This window comes from Larimichthys crocea, chromosome XXIII (assembly GCF_000972845.2).
Source record: "Larimichthys crocea isolate SSNF chromosome XXIII, L_crocea_2.0, whole genome shotgun sequence".
NCBI lineage: Eukaryota > Metazoa > Chordata > Actinopteri > Sciaenidae > Larimichthys > Larimichthys crocea.
The window spans coordinates 16,147,603-16,164,284 of record NC_040033.1 but is presented as its reverse complement, the minus strand read 5'-3'; the positions used below and the strand labels follow the sequence as shown (position 1 = coordinate 16,164,284).

The window sequence follows — 16,682 nt, the reverse complement described above, 5'->3', positions numbered from 1 at the left end:
ATAATAGAAGTAGAAAAAGATGTTAAAATATCCCTTTGATTGTTGTTAATGTTTTCTATTTTGTAATAATGTAGTAGTATATTCGTCAGAAGTAAATCTTGGTCATATTCATCTGTTCTTGCTTTCTCATGAGACTGCAACTAAAAAAACGCAATATGCTGATCAAAAATGTATTTTGGAACGCTCTGGAGCACCTTCACTGAGCGTAAGTGGTCCAACAGTCCACTGGAATGTTTTTGATTAATTAAGGAGCCGAAAAGACAAAAGAAATATCACGCTGGACGTGGGTAACTCTCTTTTACAATCTGGCAACCCAAAAGTTCCTAGTAATGGATGGTAAGTGGTATATAAACTTTTTTATAGCCATTATACAGCTATTAGTTATGACGGATGTCTTTTGCCTGTTGTGTTATGCCAGTGTGCAACGATAATCAAGGCACCTTGACAGTTATAACTGACACAGAGAAGGACAGAGCAGACTGGTACAGTAGAAAAAAAATCCTTATTGTGGTGAGAGTGATGCTAATTTACCTTAGGTCCTTGTCTTCCTGGATAACCTGGTAATCCTGGAACGCCCAGTTTACCCTGACAAACATTAACAGGAAGTTGTCAGCCAACAACAAAACGTAAGCATAACAAGAGCAAGGTTGAAAAGAGGAACTAAGATTAAAACATGGCAAGATATGATTCTTGTATCAGTTTTCAAAACTCCTTAGTAGTAGTAACCCTTTTACCTTCTCTCCAGCAGGACCAATGGGACCTGACTCTCCATTGGGGCCAGCTCGGCCTTTAGGACCCTCAGGACCATCCTCTCCACGGGACCCAAGCATGCCAAGCTCACCCTATAACACACACACAGAATATCACAGTAATGTACAGTAATTCCCTCTATGTAAAAAAAAAGAAAAAGAGCAGACTGGACACGTAGGAAGTTATTTGCATGAAAGATGATGTTATTTCAGAAATGTTCCTCACCCGGTCTCCTTTGATTCCCATGTCTCCCTTGAAACCTGGGAAACCATCCTCGCCCTAAAATGAGACACATTTGCCAGTCGGTTATTTAATCATATTATTGTTTCAAGAATTTAGTGGCATCTAGTGGTGTAGTTTCTAATTGCAACCACCTGGCCTCACCCTCGCCTTCCAAGCATTAAAGAAAAACTATGGCAGCTGTGAAACTGCTTTATCTAGAGCTGAACTAAATGGAAGACAACCCCTGGTGTCTGTTGATGTTAAGGGCTCATTCTTATGTAACAGAAAACAGGTGATTGCACACTAATAAAAACATAGTTATGCATAGTATGTTCCATTTCTGCCATATACTGTGAACAGATCCCCCTAAATCTTACACACTGGACCTTTAAGGTATTTGGTCCACTGAGAGAGAATGGATAACGTATTTTCTTCATTTCACTGGGAACTTATTAAGCCTTCTGACCATTTTGTATTTATTGAACATCTGTTAAATATTCAGCCTGCCCATGTTCACTCTGTGGATCACAGGATTGATGCTGCTATCTGCTGGCCGTTTAGTGGAACAACATATGTAAGGAACTGTTTCGCCGTTGGTAAATGAGCTGTGCCGTATTAACATGTGCCCTACGTTTTGACCAACTATTTTTAGGCATTTTGGATATATTGATGTGATAAACTTAATACATTAATATATAGCCCATACTCACATGTGAGAAATTTTCAAATCCTTTTCAAAAATACAGTGTTTTGTAAAAATAATGAAACCAAATTGCAATTCTATGATTTTTGCAAATAAACCAACATTTTTAAACAAAATCAAATGGATGTTGAAGGGCACTATTCACTTCAGCCTAACCTCTGCCTCTTTTCTTTCACACTTTCTGTTTCTAGTCTGTCACCTGTCCATGTTCTCAACCTTATCTGATGCATTATGCAGCACTGAGCATGTCTGTTGCCAAAACCTCGCATCACGAAGACCACACACACACCTGAAGTAAAGCACATCCTTTATTCATAACAAACCCTTTCTCCTCAGGTTTTGGCTTTTGAATCTCTTGCCATAAATAATTCAATAAAAAACTGATATGAATACCTGTCATTGTAGAGAGAACAACACCCCTCAGTGGGATAATGGATTTTATACAGCAGCATAACTGTATCGATCTTAAATAAATGTCATACATATTAAACAGCAGCTTAGTTTAAATTCTACATGGTAACACAGAACACTTCAAAAGTGCTTGAGATGAATTGCTGTGAAACCAAAAGCCTCGAGCATGACGACTTTACATCCAACAACTGATTGAGGGTCACTCCAGAAAAGTCTCTGTCTCCACTAAAGATGGCTATTGACTGACCTCTGAATAGTACTTTCGGGCTGCAGCAGCTGTCCACTCCAGTTACAAGAGATAAATGAAGTTGGGAGGGCACATGAACAGCTACAGTTACATCTCTCACATGAATATATTTATGGGCTGATCCCAAACTTTATTTCGCTGTCTTCACCTCCATCACCAGGTGAAGTTCACACAAGTAATTTGACATAAAACATTGTCAGTTTGGACTCATTGAATATAGTCTGTTGATTCAACGTGGCAAATATATCTGCTGCAGTAGTAACACTTGAAATAAAATGTTTCTGTTGTTGTCGTGGGTCAGAATATAACTTCTGTTGAGAAAACTTCATAAATCTTTGTTCGATTTCGGTGGCTATAATCTGGGTGGTAAATTGAGAAATAATGTGAAAACAGTTGAGCAATTCATACCTTCTCTCCCTTTGACCCCTTGAGACCACGGACACCGTCGGCACCCTGTTGGACAGGAAGCACAGGATAATGAGCAAGCATAAAAAAAGACAGTACAATAAAACAAATGATTTTTTTTAACCGTTGAGGAATAGAGCTCATCATTCAAATGTCTAGATAAAAACTAATACCATACCTTGACACCACGAGGACCAGGATAACCAATAGGACCCTGTGGACCAGATGGACCCTGGAGAGACGAAAATAATAGTTACTATAGAAAATACATTTACCCTACATGTCTTCATGAGCATTTAAATGCAGGTGGCATTTACTCTACATGCTAGTAACCAGTTACTGTAACTGAGCAGACTATGTACAGTAAGACGGTAGTTTGCAGTTGTTCTTAAGTAACTAATTATATTACTTACTTTAAATTTATAGAAACATACACTTTCTTGTCAACAAATATATTTTCATTTGATAACTGACCATACGAGTATCATTCATGTTCTTTGAATTGTCATGTAATGTAATATAAATAAAAGTGATATGATTTATTTAAACGAAAATGTTAAGATACTGTTGTCCTTTTTCTGCTTCTGTTATAAAGACTTATCTTTGGAGTATATTAAAAACAAGCTATATACATTTCATAATTTTAAACACCTTGGTACCAACTGCACATTATGACATTACGGTCTTTTTACCACACCACACACAAATAAATATCTCATCCAAATGACACAATTCTTTTGCAAATATACCTACCTGGGCTCCTTTCTCTCCAGGAGGTCCCTCCTTACCAGGATGACCCTATAAAATAAGAATGTTGCCACAATGTTATTTTTAAACTAAACACCCAACAGAGTGAATGGTGTGAATAAATGATGTTACTCAGCTAGTTGATCATTTATATTTTTTAAGCATCAGTATATGAGAACTGATGTCACCACCATAGACTACAGGGGAAAAGGCCTTTTTTGTCATTAATAGCTGCTATAGATGACATGGCAAAGAAACATTGGTATAAATCTGAGAGTAAGAGCAAAGGGGTGACCAAACTGCTTGAAGAAAAGCTTGTTTACCAGGCGGGGGGCTAACTAACTAATGAGCATCACTTTTCAAAACTCACACTGTGTAACCTGTATATGCCTTTTCACACCAAAGCTGAGCAGTGGTGAATCCATATAAAACACTGTCAGCATTTGGACTGATTCACACCAACAACACAGGTTTTCTCTAGTCCTTTGTCAGGGTGTGCGCTATGTTGTTTTTTTCTGCTGCACCAATTCAGTCGTGTGTGTTAATTAGTGAAAGATGTGTGTGAGGTGTTCAGTCTCACACAATATAATCTTTGCATATTTGTGTGACTATTAGGGCAGCATAAGAGAAAAACTAACATAAAGTGATGTTGTGTATGTCAGTAAAGCAAAAAATTGACTTTCTCAGTAGAAGTCTGGGGCAGATTAATCGCTACCAGCGTGGTGGTGTCAGGGTGATGGGGCAGGTAGACATGCCCATACAAACAGCTCCATACCCGCCCTCATACATGGAAACCTTTAGCTTTGAACACCTGGCACTTTCAATTTGAGGTGTGAGGCTGAGGCAGAAGGCTGTAAATCACCAGGTTCTGGGGCCTGGGGACAATTAACGGATACCTGCTTCTTGAACTTGCACACCTCTTGTAGCGAGGGCAGAGTAGGAGAGATGACATGAGTGACTACAGGTGTAGAATAACAAAGCTCCAAAGGCACTTATTATATTTCTGCTGATGAAAACGCCATGACAGATTTCTGTGAGGTTAAATCCATCGTTACACAGTGTATCCACATTTATTGCAGAAGAGTTTCAGAAACAATGGTGTCTGAAGATTGAGTGGATGTATTAGGAGTAAAGTGGTGTCACTTTTTTGTTTTTTTGTGTGTTTGTAATACTCATATACTGTATGTACGTATATAGGTGATAAGAGCACGCACAGGAGGCCCATCAGCTCCAGGTAATCCAGGCAACCCCGACCTGCCCTGAGGTCCCTGTGTGAGGAAAAGAAAAACACAAAGAAGGTCAAAGATTAGAGGTTACAAATAACTTTCAGAATCGTGTATTACCTAGGCTACAGTATATAGAGTTCATTCAGAGTGTGTAGCCAAAGGCTGAACATAAAACATTTTTAGCACATTTACTTTGTTAGATTTAAGAGAGCATGACTAAAATCATGAATTAAATGTGTTAACACTACATATGTTTCATTTAAGCTAAAAGGCATGAAACCTGACAAAAAGGCCATCTTTAGTAGATTAAACAGGATTCAAATGGGTGATTAGTGATTTTGACATTTATAAATAAAATTGACTATTGACGTTTACTAACCCTATTTTGTATGTATGGTGAAAAGAATGTCACATGGTGAATGTGGTGATTTTCTTTTCATATATCAAACTAAGATATCTACATTTAGTTTTTTTCTCTTTACAATTCTAGTATAGTTAATCTTTTTAGACTTTTTCAGGACCTGCAGGTTACCTAAAGTTTAATTGAAAGGCAACAGTATAGTAGGAATTTTCCATCCTACATGAAACCTTTTATAGTAGTAATATAGATAACTAATTAGTCTGAAAACATCAGTCAGGCTTCTATTTTATGTCATGCTTATTGTGCTTCAAGGTTTAATATACATTTTGAGAAAGAATAAAAAAATAATAAATATACATAATACATAATAAAAGAAAAGGCTACATACTTTTTCACCAGGTGGTCCGATGGGGCCTTGAGGACCAGGAAGACCCTATGAGACAAGTACACATAAGTAGATATGAAGAGTTGTTGCTGTTGCTATAGCAGCAACAAGCACAACAGACACAAGCTGTATAAACTGGAGAACTTGTTAGAGCCGTAAATAGTTGACTTAGTGAAGGAATGTAAAACCTGTGTCTTTGTGTGTGTGTGTGTTTGTAATGAGGGGTGGTCAGTCGGCATATTAGCATTTAGCATGCTTGTAGGATTGCCTACACTTAAATATTTGCGCACGTTTCCATATATGCACTTCAAGGTGACCTGATGTGTGCCAGTGTTGTGTATGTGGGTAAGTGTGTGTGTGTGTGTGTCATATGGTAATTTGAGGCTCTGAAGCTTGCTCCAACAGGTGTGGCAGCTTTGCAGGAATTTCACCAAAAAGAATAAGATGCTTTCAAATGGATCTACCCCGAAACACTACCCTTCCCAAGATAAAATGCGCGTGGGGAGTACGTCTGTGCATGTGTGTGTGTGTACTTTTTTTAATGTCTTCAAGGAAGGTAAGGAGGAATGGAAGAAGGGTAGGTAGAAGAGAGGTGGTGGAGTAAATTTATAAAATCTAAATAACTTCTGATTATGTAACTTAAATTTAACCAAGTACAACATTGTCTTTTACACCTGGAAATAAAAAAAAAAACACCACACAATGCTGTTTGATGCTCAGTATGAAGCTACCAACTGTATCTCTGAGCTTACAAGCTGTCAACAATGAGTCCAACGTATATCTGCTTTTCTCTGCGTTTAGAGTTTGTGGAAGATGTCGACAGCAATGAAGAATAAAACTTGTGTCTGTGGACATGGTGCATGAGTTTACACTGCATTTTGTCTTTGCTCTTGTCATGGGTGCCATGGGTATATGATTGATTCATTCACCTGTGTTCCGGGGATTCCCTGCTGCCCGGGTGGGCCTGGTTCTCCTTGTGGTCCCTGAAAAATGATAGAGGCTGTCAAAACTAGACAACAAACACTAGTCCCAGTGCAATCCTCTGTCCCAAATGACATACATCAATCTGTGACTTGTCTTCAATATGCTGTACCTACAAAACTTCAACTACACCAACATGAATACCTCTCAGATTGCCTCTTAACTAACCAGTGCTGTGAACCTACTGTATTCTATTTACAATGTTGTGTAGTTACTTTAAACTGTGGTCTACTCTTACAGTGCAAATATGAAGCCCTTGTTTTTTGACTTTGGAGAACATGAAAAAGTAGTGATCATTTCTTGTTACATGTTTTTTTACTTCTTAGCACCACAAATTGTAATTGATCCTGTGCTGCCTTTTTAGAGCCTATTCCCTTTTTTAGGTCTTGAGGCAAAAGAATGACCTTTGACCTCCCAGCTGCACATCCTAAAGGGTTTTAACAGCCTCACCTAGACAGTGTAAACTTATAGAAAATGTAATGTACAGCTCAGACAAGTCCCAGGATCTCTTCAACCTTAGGAGCTGAAAGAGCAACATTCAAGTTATGTTTATTGAGAGTTAGTTCATACCATGTTTCCTTTGGGACCTGCAGGCCCGTCAACTCCAGCAACACCCTGCAAAGAGACAAGTCAGTAAACTCATGTACTATCTAGCAGTACTTCTACACGTACTCATGCCAGGTACATGAAGTGATATTAGCAGAAAGGGCGGTAGTGGGTGATGATACGTACAGGAGCTCCAGGGGGTCCTGGAGGACCACGAGGTCCCAACAAACCTCTAGGACCCTAAGAAGAATGAGAGCAAAGACTTTTATTCTCTGCTCAATACATCAATAAATAATGTTCAATAGGGCACCACCAGTAGTGCTCTGGCGGATACTTCTGTCAAAGAGAGATCAGACATCAGAGACCACTTGAAAAGCAAGACTCAAGAGGATCTTGTTGCTACATGTTGGAATCCCCTGTTTGGGATAGCCTAATGAAACTATACCAACAACAGAAAAGCCTTACACTCTCGCCAGCTAATCCTCTGGGCCCGATCTCTCCATCTTCACCCTGAGGGAAGAAAAGACATAAATATTTTGAATTAATCTTTAATAGAGTGCTTCAGTGTTTCATAATCTTGGAGTTCAATAAATAAAATCTGAAGTAAATAATGGCATCTTGTTTTGAAACAGTAAATATCATCTGTCACCACCTGTAATAAACTCTCAAAAGCTTGAATTAATTCGGGCTTAATCTTAGCCTAACTAAACATCAGACTGTAGCAAGGGCCTGGGGGTGATGGTTATGCAGTTTTCAGGGGGAGGAAAGGTTAAACACAAACCCTCCTCCTTCCCAGTTCATAGTCTCCACCCTGCTCCCTCTTGCCTGAGGGCTCAGCTGGCGGGCCACTGCTGACGTAACTGAAGTGGATCACCTCTGTCCAGTGCAATTCTCTTAAACATTATTAAGGGTGTTAGTTAAAAGAGGAAGTGCTTACTCTTTGTCCATCCTCTCCAGGGGCACCTATGGGTCCCATTGGTCCTGGCTCTCCCTGAGAGAAAATAAAAGAGGGAGAAGAAAAAAGAGAGATGGATTTGGATTTATTCATCATTTTATAAATTGATTAGGCCTTAATGTTTCAATCTAGGTTCCAAACATTTTAACCAATCAGATACAGGCTTGTTATATGTGTGGTACATTTTCTTTTAGCTTTGCTCAATTTTCATATTTGATACATTCTGCATCATTTTGCCTTTTATGTTGTTGAAAACTTGTATTGTGCAGTATTCTATGTCTTATACATTTCAATTATACTGTTCTACTGATGTTGAAATTGTTGTTTACTTTAAAACCTTTTTGTTTCTTCATTCCTATGTATCGATGAGTTGTTTTTCCTATATTATGATGTTATTTGTTATGAGCGCATCTCTCTAATCTAAAGAAGCATCAAAAATTACATTTTTCCAATAAAAATGTATACTCCACAGGGGGAAGTTCCACTGGGGTGAGAGACATATTTGATACTTTCATTTGTTTTTTCTTGACCTTCATAATAAAGTAATTTCTGTTTCCCAAACTACTTCATAAACTGCGGGTTATTCTATCAAAAATGGCTACCTGGTATCAGTGAAAAACTGCCTGCAGATGTCAGTCTTATATACATTAGGAAAATGAAACAAATTACAACTTCTTATTGAATTATTCCCCTCATGATACTGCAGCCATTCACTCACCACACTTACATTTAAGCAAATTACTCAGTGTAATCTTATATATGAAATTCCAAATATGACTGTTGACTGCAGCCAAATATATTTCATTACATCCAAAACCTTAGCTAGTATCTAAAAGATACCCAATCCTTCAGTCAATTATAGTAATTGAAGACAAAATCCCCAACAACTATGACCATAAGATTAAAAACATCTACAGCAGTTGTTTCTCAGGCAAAATAACATAACTCATTCACTTGTTCATTAGGAGTCCTTCCAGATCTCTGGATCTCAATGAGCAATTCTCACAGGGATTCAACCCCAGTCGATACTGCAACAGTAAAAGACTAAAAAGCTGTTTAATTTTTTTATATACTTTTTTTTTTTTGACACACGGTTTTGACAAACTGAACTTGGACAAACTGAAACTGACAACTCACCCTGTGTCCCTTTTCACCAGGCAGTCCAGGGAGTCCATCAAAGCCTCTGTCACCCTGTGCAGACACACAGCAGAGGATTTGTCACCAGAACACACAACATCACCACACATCAAAGTAATCATAGGCTGCAGCATGCTCATAGCTTCATGAAAACTACACTATTTCTCATTTGTAGTTAGTCATGTGAACATGAAAGGTTGTGTGATGGCATATGGTACCTTGGAGCCTGGCTCTCCGGGCATTCCACGGGACCCATCAGCTCCAGCACGACCCTAAGAGACAGCAGGAGAAAAAAATTACACCTATAGATAATGACTTACATATTTTAGTTGTCAGGTATTCAAGTGGTTTTGGGGCAAAATGTCACCTAGTCTAGTAAATTGCAATAAGGTTTATAATTATTAAGTGCCCTTTATTTTAGACATGACTATCAAATAGTAACATTTTAATGCAACAGCCATTCCCTGCATGTTTATTTATTTGCTTATTTATCTGGATGCCAATCAACTGTTACCAAAGCAACAGTTACTTCTCCTGGGGTCAATGTGGTTTGTTGGAGTTTGTCTTATCAGTTATACGAAACAACAAATATTTAAAATGTTTCTCAGCAGAATACACAGCCTGAAGTCACAGACAGAGTTGGCAACAAAGACCTAGAAGTAGAACAGAAGTAATAACGCTGACTGACACAAATCACTGGGTGACAAAGTGTTAAACGGCATTAAAGCAGTATAAAAATTAAGCATTCAAGAAGTGGAACTAAGGAGGACTGGGAATCATCTATCCAGTTCCTTACAACAGTTGACATGATAACAAACAAAAAAATACTATTAAACATACAAAAGATGACAAATCTGAAATATACTGTATATCTTATTTCCCTGTTGCAGTGATGTTTATTAAATCCTGTTTGGATTATCTATTACTATTATCTCTTGGTTGCTATATTAGTTGTTTTCGAAAGAAATAATATATTACAGCAGTAGATGAGCAGTTTACATGTTGGCCACAATTGACCTATAAATGTATTACCCATTTCCCTATGACTGATTTACGTTTATTATTAACCAATTAGGTCAAGACGTTTGGCCCTGAAAAGTGACTGCACCATGATACTAATTGCGCCCCACATCCATAGCGAGTTTTCCCATTTTGGCATTTTCAGACAGATTAACTGCCCACCCATTGATGCGAGGACTGGAGGCAGCGCAGACCTTTAAGCACATATCAAGCAATTGTTTGTTGGACTGGAAATAAGCCTCTCAGCGTTTGAGTGCAGACCACAAGTACAAACAATGACACATCAAGAAAAACTAAGGCATGTGAGCACACACACAACACCAGGTCATTGAGTTCACTCACCCTCTTGCCAGCTTTGCCAGGTTGTCCTGCAGGCCCTTGGATTCCACGGGGACCCTGCACAGACACATGAAGAACACTTAGTGACCAACAGGACTAATAACCTGGCCTTCGGTGGCCTTCTGGTGAGGAATATTTTCACACATTATTTAGATTATTACTTCTTACTCACCTGAGGACCAGGGTCTCCACCTTCACCTTTTAGTCCATGACTGCCAGGTAGACCCTGAAGAAAGAAAATACAAACAAACATCAATATTTGTCTTTGAAATTGTGACATGCAGTTTGCCACAGGACAGAGAGGTTGTGTAAAGTAAACAGCAGATGGCGATGTTTAGCTTTATATAGGAATTCTTTTTGTGTTCTGTGGAAACATGAATCCACACATTCCTTTTACTACACATGTAAGTACTACCTGAGAACTCAAATGAGGTAGTCAAAGACCAAAAAATCCTAAAGGGATAACAATGCTATTGACTTGGGTGGTTAAGGTTTGTTTTTTAACGGTTATTAGCATCAGTTTAAAAAGGTATCAGATCTTATCCAGATGGCTTAGTCTAACATTAAAAGAGATGCGGGCATATTAACACAACTGGGTGTCTTTTGGCATATACTTAAGTCTAAAAATGCAATGCTAAATTGTTAGCCCAGACAAAGATTTGGGGCATATACTGTAATCTGTCTGCAGACGAGCATGGTCTCAAAGCTGGTAATTTGGCAATTACAGAGAGAGATTTTAGAATCATAAATAGTTGAAATGACTGAAAATCTGAGCTTTAAACATGTAATCAATCAAGAAAGGAAACATGTTAAAGAGGTGCATTTGCAGCAGATAATACATAACACGTACTATCTACTTATTGCTATATCGTGTCAGATCATTGTGCTTGGCCTAGAACAGCAGATTTAACAGACCGCAATTCTTTGTGTCTTTTGTAGGGCCTTTTCCTGCAGATAAATAGTGGATCGTGTATCAACAAGCCCAAGAGAAAGGAGGAGGAGGGGTGGGGGGCAACAACAGAATGAAATTTTCTTGGCAGCTGATAGAACCTAACAGACAGGCAGCATGGCTACTGAGCCACCAAGCATGGATGCAATAACATTTCACAGAAGTAATCTGGTTTCTGCTGCGTCTCTAATACATGTGTCCAAAAAACACTAAAATATACAAACCACACATAGAAGATACTTCCCTTAGACTTCAGTGCAAATTTACTGATTAAGCTGTTAAAATTTCTGAAATACTGGAGCATATAATATCAAGCTTTGAGTATATGTTACTGTGTCATAATATTGAATATATCTCATCTGAATGGATATCATGTGACACATGACAACTTTAATTATCATATGTACTTACAATAGGTTGAATAATAAATAAGACTCACCACTGGCCCGGATCTTCCTGTCAAACCCATTGGCCCTGGAGGTCCCCTCATAGCCAGCTGCAGGACAGACACACAGACAAGAACATGGTCAAATTCTACTAATAAAAAAGATAATCTTCATACTATTGAGCATATATTACAGGCGTTTGTACAGCTTTGTATATTTTTCCACACTTTAATTGTTTTTGTATCCTGGGTCATGCTTCAGTTTTGAATGTAATGCATTTTTAAATGTTACATACTTTTTATATTTGTATGGTCCAGACCTGTTATATAAGAACAGTGTCCATAAATGTCCTGAGATACCTTTTCTTAGGATTTGGCAATAAATAAATAAATTGAATTAAAAATTAAATGATTATTTTTGTTCATTATTTATACTTTAAATTGATTATATTAAAAAATGCATCCAATACATCTGAAATGACAATTTATAGTATATATAGTATACTATAGAGTTCACATGGCATTCTTTTTTTGTCAGATTTTCTATTTTCTTCCAACTGCTACCACATATACAAGACACATATAAGACATTTTCTACACCTGTTGGTTTAGCCCACACACAGGTCAAAAGCCCCTCAAGTATTTTTAACAGTCTGTCCATCTGTTAAAAGGGCCTTTTTTATGTTGCTGCTGTTCAGCCAGCTCGGCATGTCCCCTTTTAGCCTTGCAAGGCCAACGAAATGCAGTGTTCCCCCTCCCCTCCCCAACAAAATACTGTCTTCTTCATCCTTCCCCTCCTTTTCTCCTACAGCTGTGTGTAGTGGACAGGGTGGGGGTGGGGGTTTGTCCACAGCCTTTTGGCTTCCCAGTGAGTTTAATGTCCTTTTCTACTTACTCTGGCCTGGGAGAGGATGGCCTGAGCTTGGGCTTCTTGGGCCGACACCACTGGACCCTTCTCACCATCCCCACCGAAGCGGAACTATTGAAAACACACAGACACAGGCACTGAAAAAGTTGCTAATTCTGTTTGTCCTCATCATTCATTATCATAGAAATCAGAATTACATACAGGTAACTCGTATGTACTTCTGTGTTTTATTACTCTGAGAACTTACTGGCAGCATCAGCATGGTACCAGGAGGTCCTGCCAAACCATCAGCACCAGGCAGACCAGCACGACCAGGAGGACCCTGCAATACAAAGGAGGCATCACCACATTAATAAAGTGATCAACTTGATCATGAGAATGATTTACTGTAACATATTTAAGAAAACAGAATATTGAAAAAAGACAGCAGGTTGATGGAGATTTGGAATTCCTCTTCCTGTATGACTGTATGTGCCTGTATATGTTTTCATATCTAAATAGCTAAATTAATAACTTGTTGTTTAAATTAAAGCTGCCTAACTACCTAGCCTACTCTGTTGGCTGCCCCACATATGCACTTCTTGTGGTTTTCAAATAAGGTTTATTTTCAGTTTTTTTTATAATAGTATAGATCACTGAAAATCATCATCATCAATAAAAGTGTAGACAAAATGTCCCATATATATCGTGTTTATAAGTGTACCTGAGTTCTTTTGGTCTAGACTCTTGAACTCTGATATCACGTGCATTGTTAAGAGTGGCAGTAATATGGAAGCACAACCACACACTTTCACATGCACACACACACAAGAAGATACACAGATGGAGGAGTAAATGCCGAGTGGTGTGCTGTGTTTGTTAGTTTGATTAACATGTGCTCCTCCTCCTCCAGCACACATAGACTAGGCCTGTCCATCTGTAAACCACGCTACTGTCTACAGTCCAAAACCAACATCCTTTTCCATGAATTTGGGTGTGTATGTTACGTGTGTGTGAGCATGTCTGTGGAACAGAGAGTCTAAAGAGCTATAAGCATTAAATATGCATATACCGAGGCAAATATCATTCCTCATCTTCTAACCTTCAAAAGTTTGACCATAATAATTGACCTGTTAAAACTCTGTCAATTATGCCAATAGTCAATTTTGTGTAGAAAATAAAACTTACATGAAATTTACACAAATATCAATCGTTATGAGGCATTACATGCTGCAGCCAAGTCATGGGTCCTCCAGTACATACGAGTATACTGTATCTGTGTATCTCCAGTTGGTTTTCGGGTTGTTGTCTACATTTTATGTCAAGTAAAATGGGTTGTGGTATGGCTCAACTCAGCTGATTTTGTATAAACTTTGTTTTACCCAGTTTCATCAAATGGCCCAAATGACCTGTAGGGGTCTGAGGCATTGCTGCACAATCATCGACTGTATTAACACTCTTTATTTTTACAGCATACACATTTTAAGAAAATCTGCGGCTGGTTAGGGGACATAAATGACAACTCACCCTGTCACCAGGATCTCCAGCAGGGCCTGGGGGTCCTTGTAGTCCTGAGGGACCTGGAAGACCCTAAAAGGACAAAACTAAGTCAGTGAACCACCACAACAGGCGAGCTCATTAAATTATGACAACAATAGTGTATAGCCATGTTCACTATACTATTCATATCATTTATACTCACAGCTGGGCCAGGGGGTCCTGGTGGTCCTTCAATCAGCATGCCCTTTAAAAAACAAACACTCACAACTTAAACACTGTCCAGTACAACAGACATGTTCAGGATGAGTCGACAAATTTTAGGTAAAATTCCTGCAAGTTTTCAGTGTAAAACAGTAATGCTGTAGTTCAAGAGTTGGCTTTAACTTGGTTTTAGATAATGTGCAATTAATAATAAAGAGAGTTCAGCTCACTCTGTAAACAGAATAATCAGACCTGAAATGTCATGATCACATAACTTTAACTTTTTGGGCCTTACAGGTTCAATGACAGCTGGCTCGCCCTTCTCTCCCTTCTGGCCGAAGGCTCCTCCAACACCAGCAATCTGTAGTTACAAAGCAAGCACAGAGGTGACATTCTTCACACAGCAGCTATAGTCCACAGGTGAATGAATAGCAATGATGAGCAATGATGACTGAGGAGTTCAGCCAGTGAAAAGAATGTGTGTTAGTGTCTGAACAAATTTTACTCATCATCAATCAATATTATATACTCAGGTGCAACTACTGTAGCTATGTGAGAGACAGAGAGTGAAACAAGAACAACACACAGTAAGATGACATTATGGAACAAAACAGGCAAACTGTTAGTTATAATGAGCAAGAATGGACCTCTATGTGCTTGAAATGGAGCAATGCTATCATTGCATTGCCATTGTGCAGTGTGGCTAATCGTGACAAAATAAAACAGTGCTTAACACCAACAGGTTAATGTTGGCAAAGTGTCTTCTTTCCCATTCTGTGTGCGCCAATAAAAATCTCTAAACCTAAATAAATAGTTGGACACAGCTGTGATTTCATTAGTGATAGTAAATTAGCTCAGCTACATTGTGTGTCTGTGTGTTTTAGGATGAAGGTGGAGAAGGTGAGGTGAGATGGGAAGGATTAGGGTGTGTTTGTCTGTGAATGAGCGGGTGGGCTGTGTGTGTGTGTGTGTGTGTGTGTGTGTGTGTGTGTGTGTGTAGAGCAGTACTAAAAGGCGTGCAAGACCAATAAAGTCCTTTCCTTCATATGGTAATAATGCCTAAAGGCACACAGACACACAATTGTGTTTAACAATGTTCTGTCAGTATGTAAATTTAAACAACACTAAAGCCAAAATGGCAAACATAAAGACAAAGTAAAGAAAAGGAGATATATGCTAAATATTTATCCAAACTAGATGACAAACTGTGACAAGCTGTGATGGTTGGTGAAGTTTGGAGGCACAAAGGGGAGTGAAAGGAATCCATAACATCTTGAACTTTACGTCTGGGTGTGTGGTTGTGTGTGTGTGTGGTTGTGTATGTAGACAAACTACTTGTTAAAATAGCTGAGAAGGACAGGGAGGGATACGACTGCTGAGAGATGAGTGGGTGGTGAGGGGGCGGTATGGCTTGTTGAGGATATATGCGTGGAGTGCAGGTTGGGCTGACATACACTGATTGAAGGCTGTGTGTGGAGCGAGATTAAAATGGAAGAAAGAAGAAACAATGTGTGAGCATAAATAATGAATTAATCATAATGAGATCAACTTAACTAAAGTAATCACCCTTTCTAAGTAAAGACAGATGCAAGCATTGTTCGTATCACAGCTGTCAATCATTAAATCACCAATCACACACCGGTGAGACAGCAGCAAAACTCCACACTCAACACGTCAATGACACATTGCCAAGCAATCAACTAGGAGGGCGTGCACTGGAAGACAGTGTGAGTCCATAACAAACACAGAGACCCCTGACGCGTGCCGTTCATGCTCACACCCCTTAGTCACCAGGTCAGGGTGTGGTACTTACGGTGCTCTCAGAAACGTCGGTTTCAGCAGCAACCCCAGGCCCCACCTCATCATCGTAGGTTGCCGTGGGTTTGGGCGGGGCTGTGCCATACTCATCATATGCCCCGTAATCATACAACCTGTTGTCAACCTCGCCCAAGTCATACTCCTTTAGGTCATATTCCTTAAAGTCATATGCTTCTGCACCAGCGTCTGAGTTGTCCACAGTTTCTGGGACAATGGTGGGCTCCGGAGCAATGGGAGTGTCCTCAGTGAAATATGCACCGACAACATCCTCCTTCACAGCCTTTCAGGTGTTACCCAAGCGAAGATGTGTGGAAGCAATGGTGAGTAACCAAGGAAATAATGATGTTAGTTAAGCAATTGAGGCAAATAGTCTATTTTTAGACGTTATAAAAGCAGACTAAAATTCAGCATGATATGCAGAAAACATTTTGAAAAGCAATGGTAACACCTTATTTATTAAGTATTATTAAGTATAATGATCTTAAGTTATCTGAGAAGAACGGAGTGAATCAATCATTTACAGATTAAGTATTGATGATGTATCGAC

General features: G+C 38.9%; 1 protein-coding gene across 3 annotated transcripts in view; it reads right to left on the bottom strand.

Annotated features, from left to right (window-relative positions):
- col11a1a (collagen, type XI, alpha 1a) overlaps positions 1 to 16,682 on the bottom strand; it is a 77,429-nt gene that overhangs the window by 40,445 nt on the left and 20,302 nt on the right. For 2 of the 3 annotated variants that reach the window (XM_010736089.3, XM_010736090.3), the window contains 24 exons: positions 16,131 to 16,415; positions 14,613 to 14,678; positions 14,319 to 14,360; positions 14,144 to 14,206; positions 12,885 to 12,959; positions 12,665 to 12,748; positions 11,824 to 11,880; positions 10,608 to 10,661; positions 10,439 to 10,492; positions 9,295 to 9,348; positions 9,077 to 9,130; positions 7,922 to 7,975; positions 7,450 to 7,494; positions 7,171 to 7,224; positions 7,009 to 7,053; positions 6,387 to 6,440; positions 5,461 to 5,505; positions 4,700 to 4,753; positions 3,492 to 3,536; positions 2,917 to 2,970; positions 2,742 to 2,786; positions 976 to 1,029; positions 735 to 842; positions 532 to 585 (listed from right to left, as the gene is read on the bottom strand). In XM_010736089.3, coding sequence (XP_010734391.3) covers positions 532 to 585; positions 735 to 842; positions 976 to 1,029; positions 2,742 to 2,786; positions 2,917 to 2,970; positions 3,492 to 3,536; positions 4,700 to 4,753; positions 5,461 to 5,505; positions 6,387 to 6,440; positions 7,009 to 7,053; positions 7,171 to 7,224; positions 7,450 to 7,494; positions 7,922 to 7,975; positions 9,077 to 9,130; positions 9,295 to 9,348; positions 10,439 to 10,492; positions 10,608 to 10,661; positions 11,824 to 11,880; positions 12,665 to 12,748; positions 12,885 to 12,959; positions 14,144 to 14,206; positions 14,319 to 14,360; positions 14,613 to 14,678; positions 16,131 to 16,415 — 1,599 coding nt within the window. The remainder of the gene's footprint in view (positions 1 to 531; positions 586 to 734; positions 843 to 975; positions 1,030 to 2,741; positions 2,787 to 2,916; positions 2,971 to 3,491; positions 3,537 to 4,699; positions 4,754 to 5,460; positions 5,506 to 6,386; positions 6,441 to 7,008; positions 7,054 to 7,170; positions 7,225 to 7,449; positions 7,495 to 7,921; positions 7,976 to 9,076; positions 9,131 to 9,294; positions 9,349 to 10,438; positions 10,493 to 10,607; positions 10,662 to 11,823; positions 11,881 to 12,664; positions 12,749 to 12,884; positions 12,960 to 14,143; positions 14,207 to 14,318; positions 14,361 to 14,612; positions 14,679 to 16,130; positions 16,416 to 16,682) is intronic. The other variant, XM_010736093.3, reaches the window with a different exon arrangement.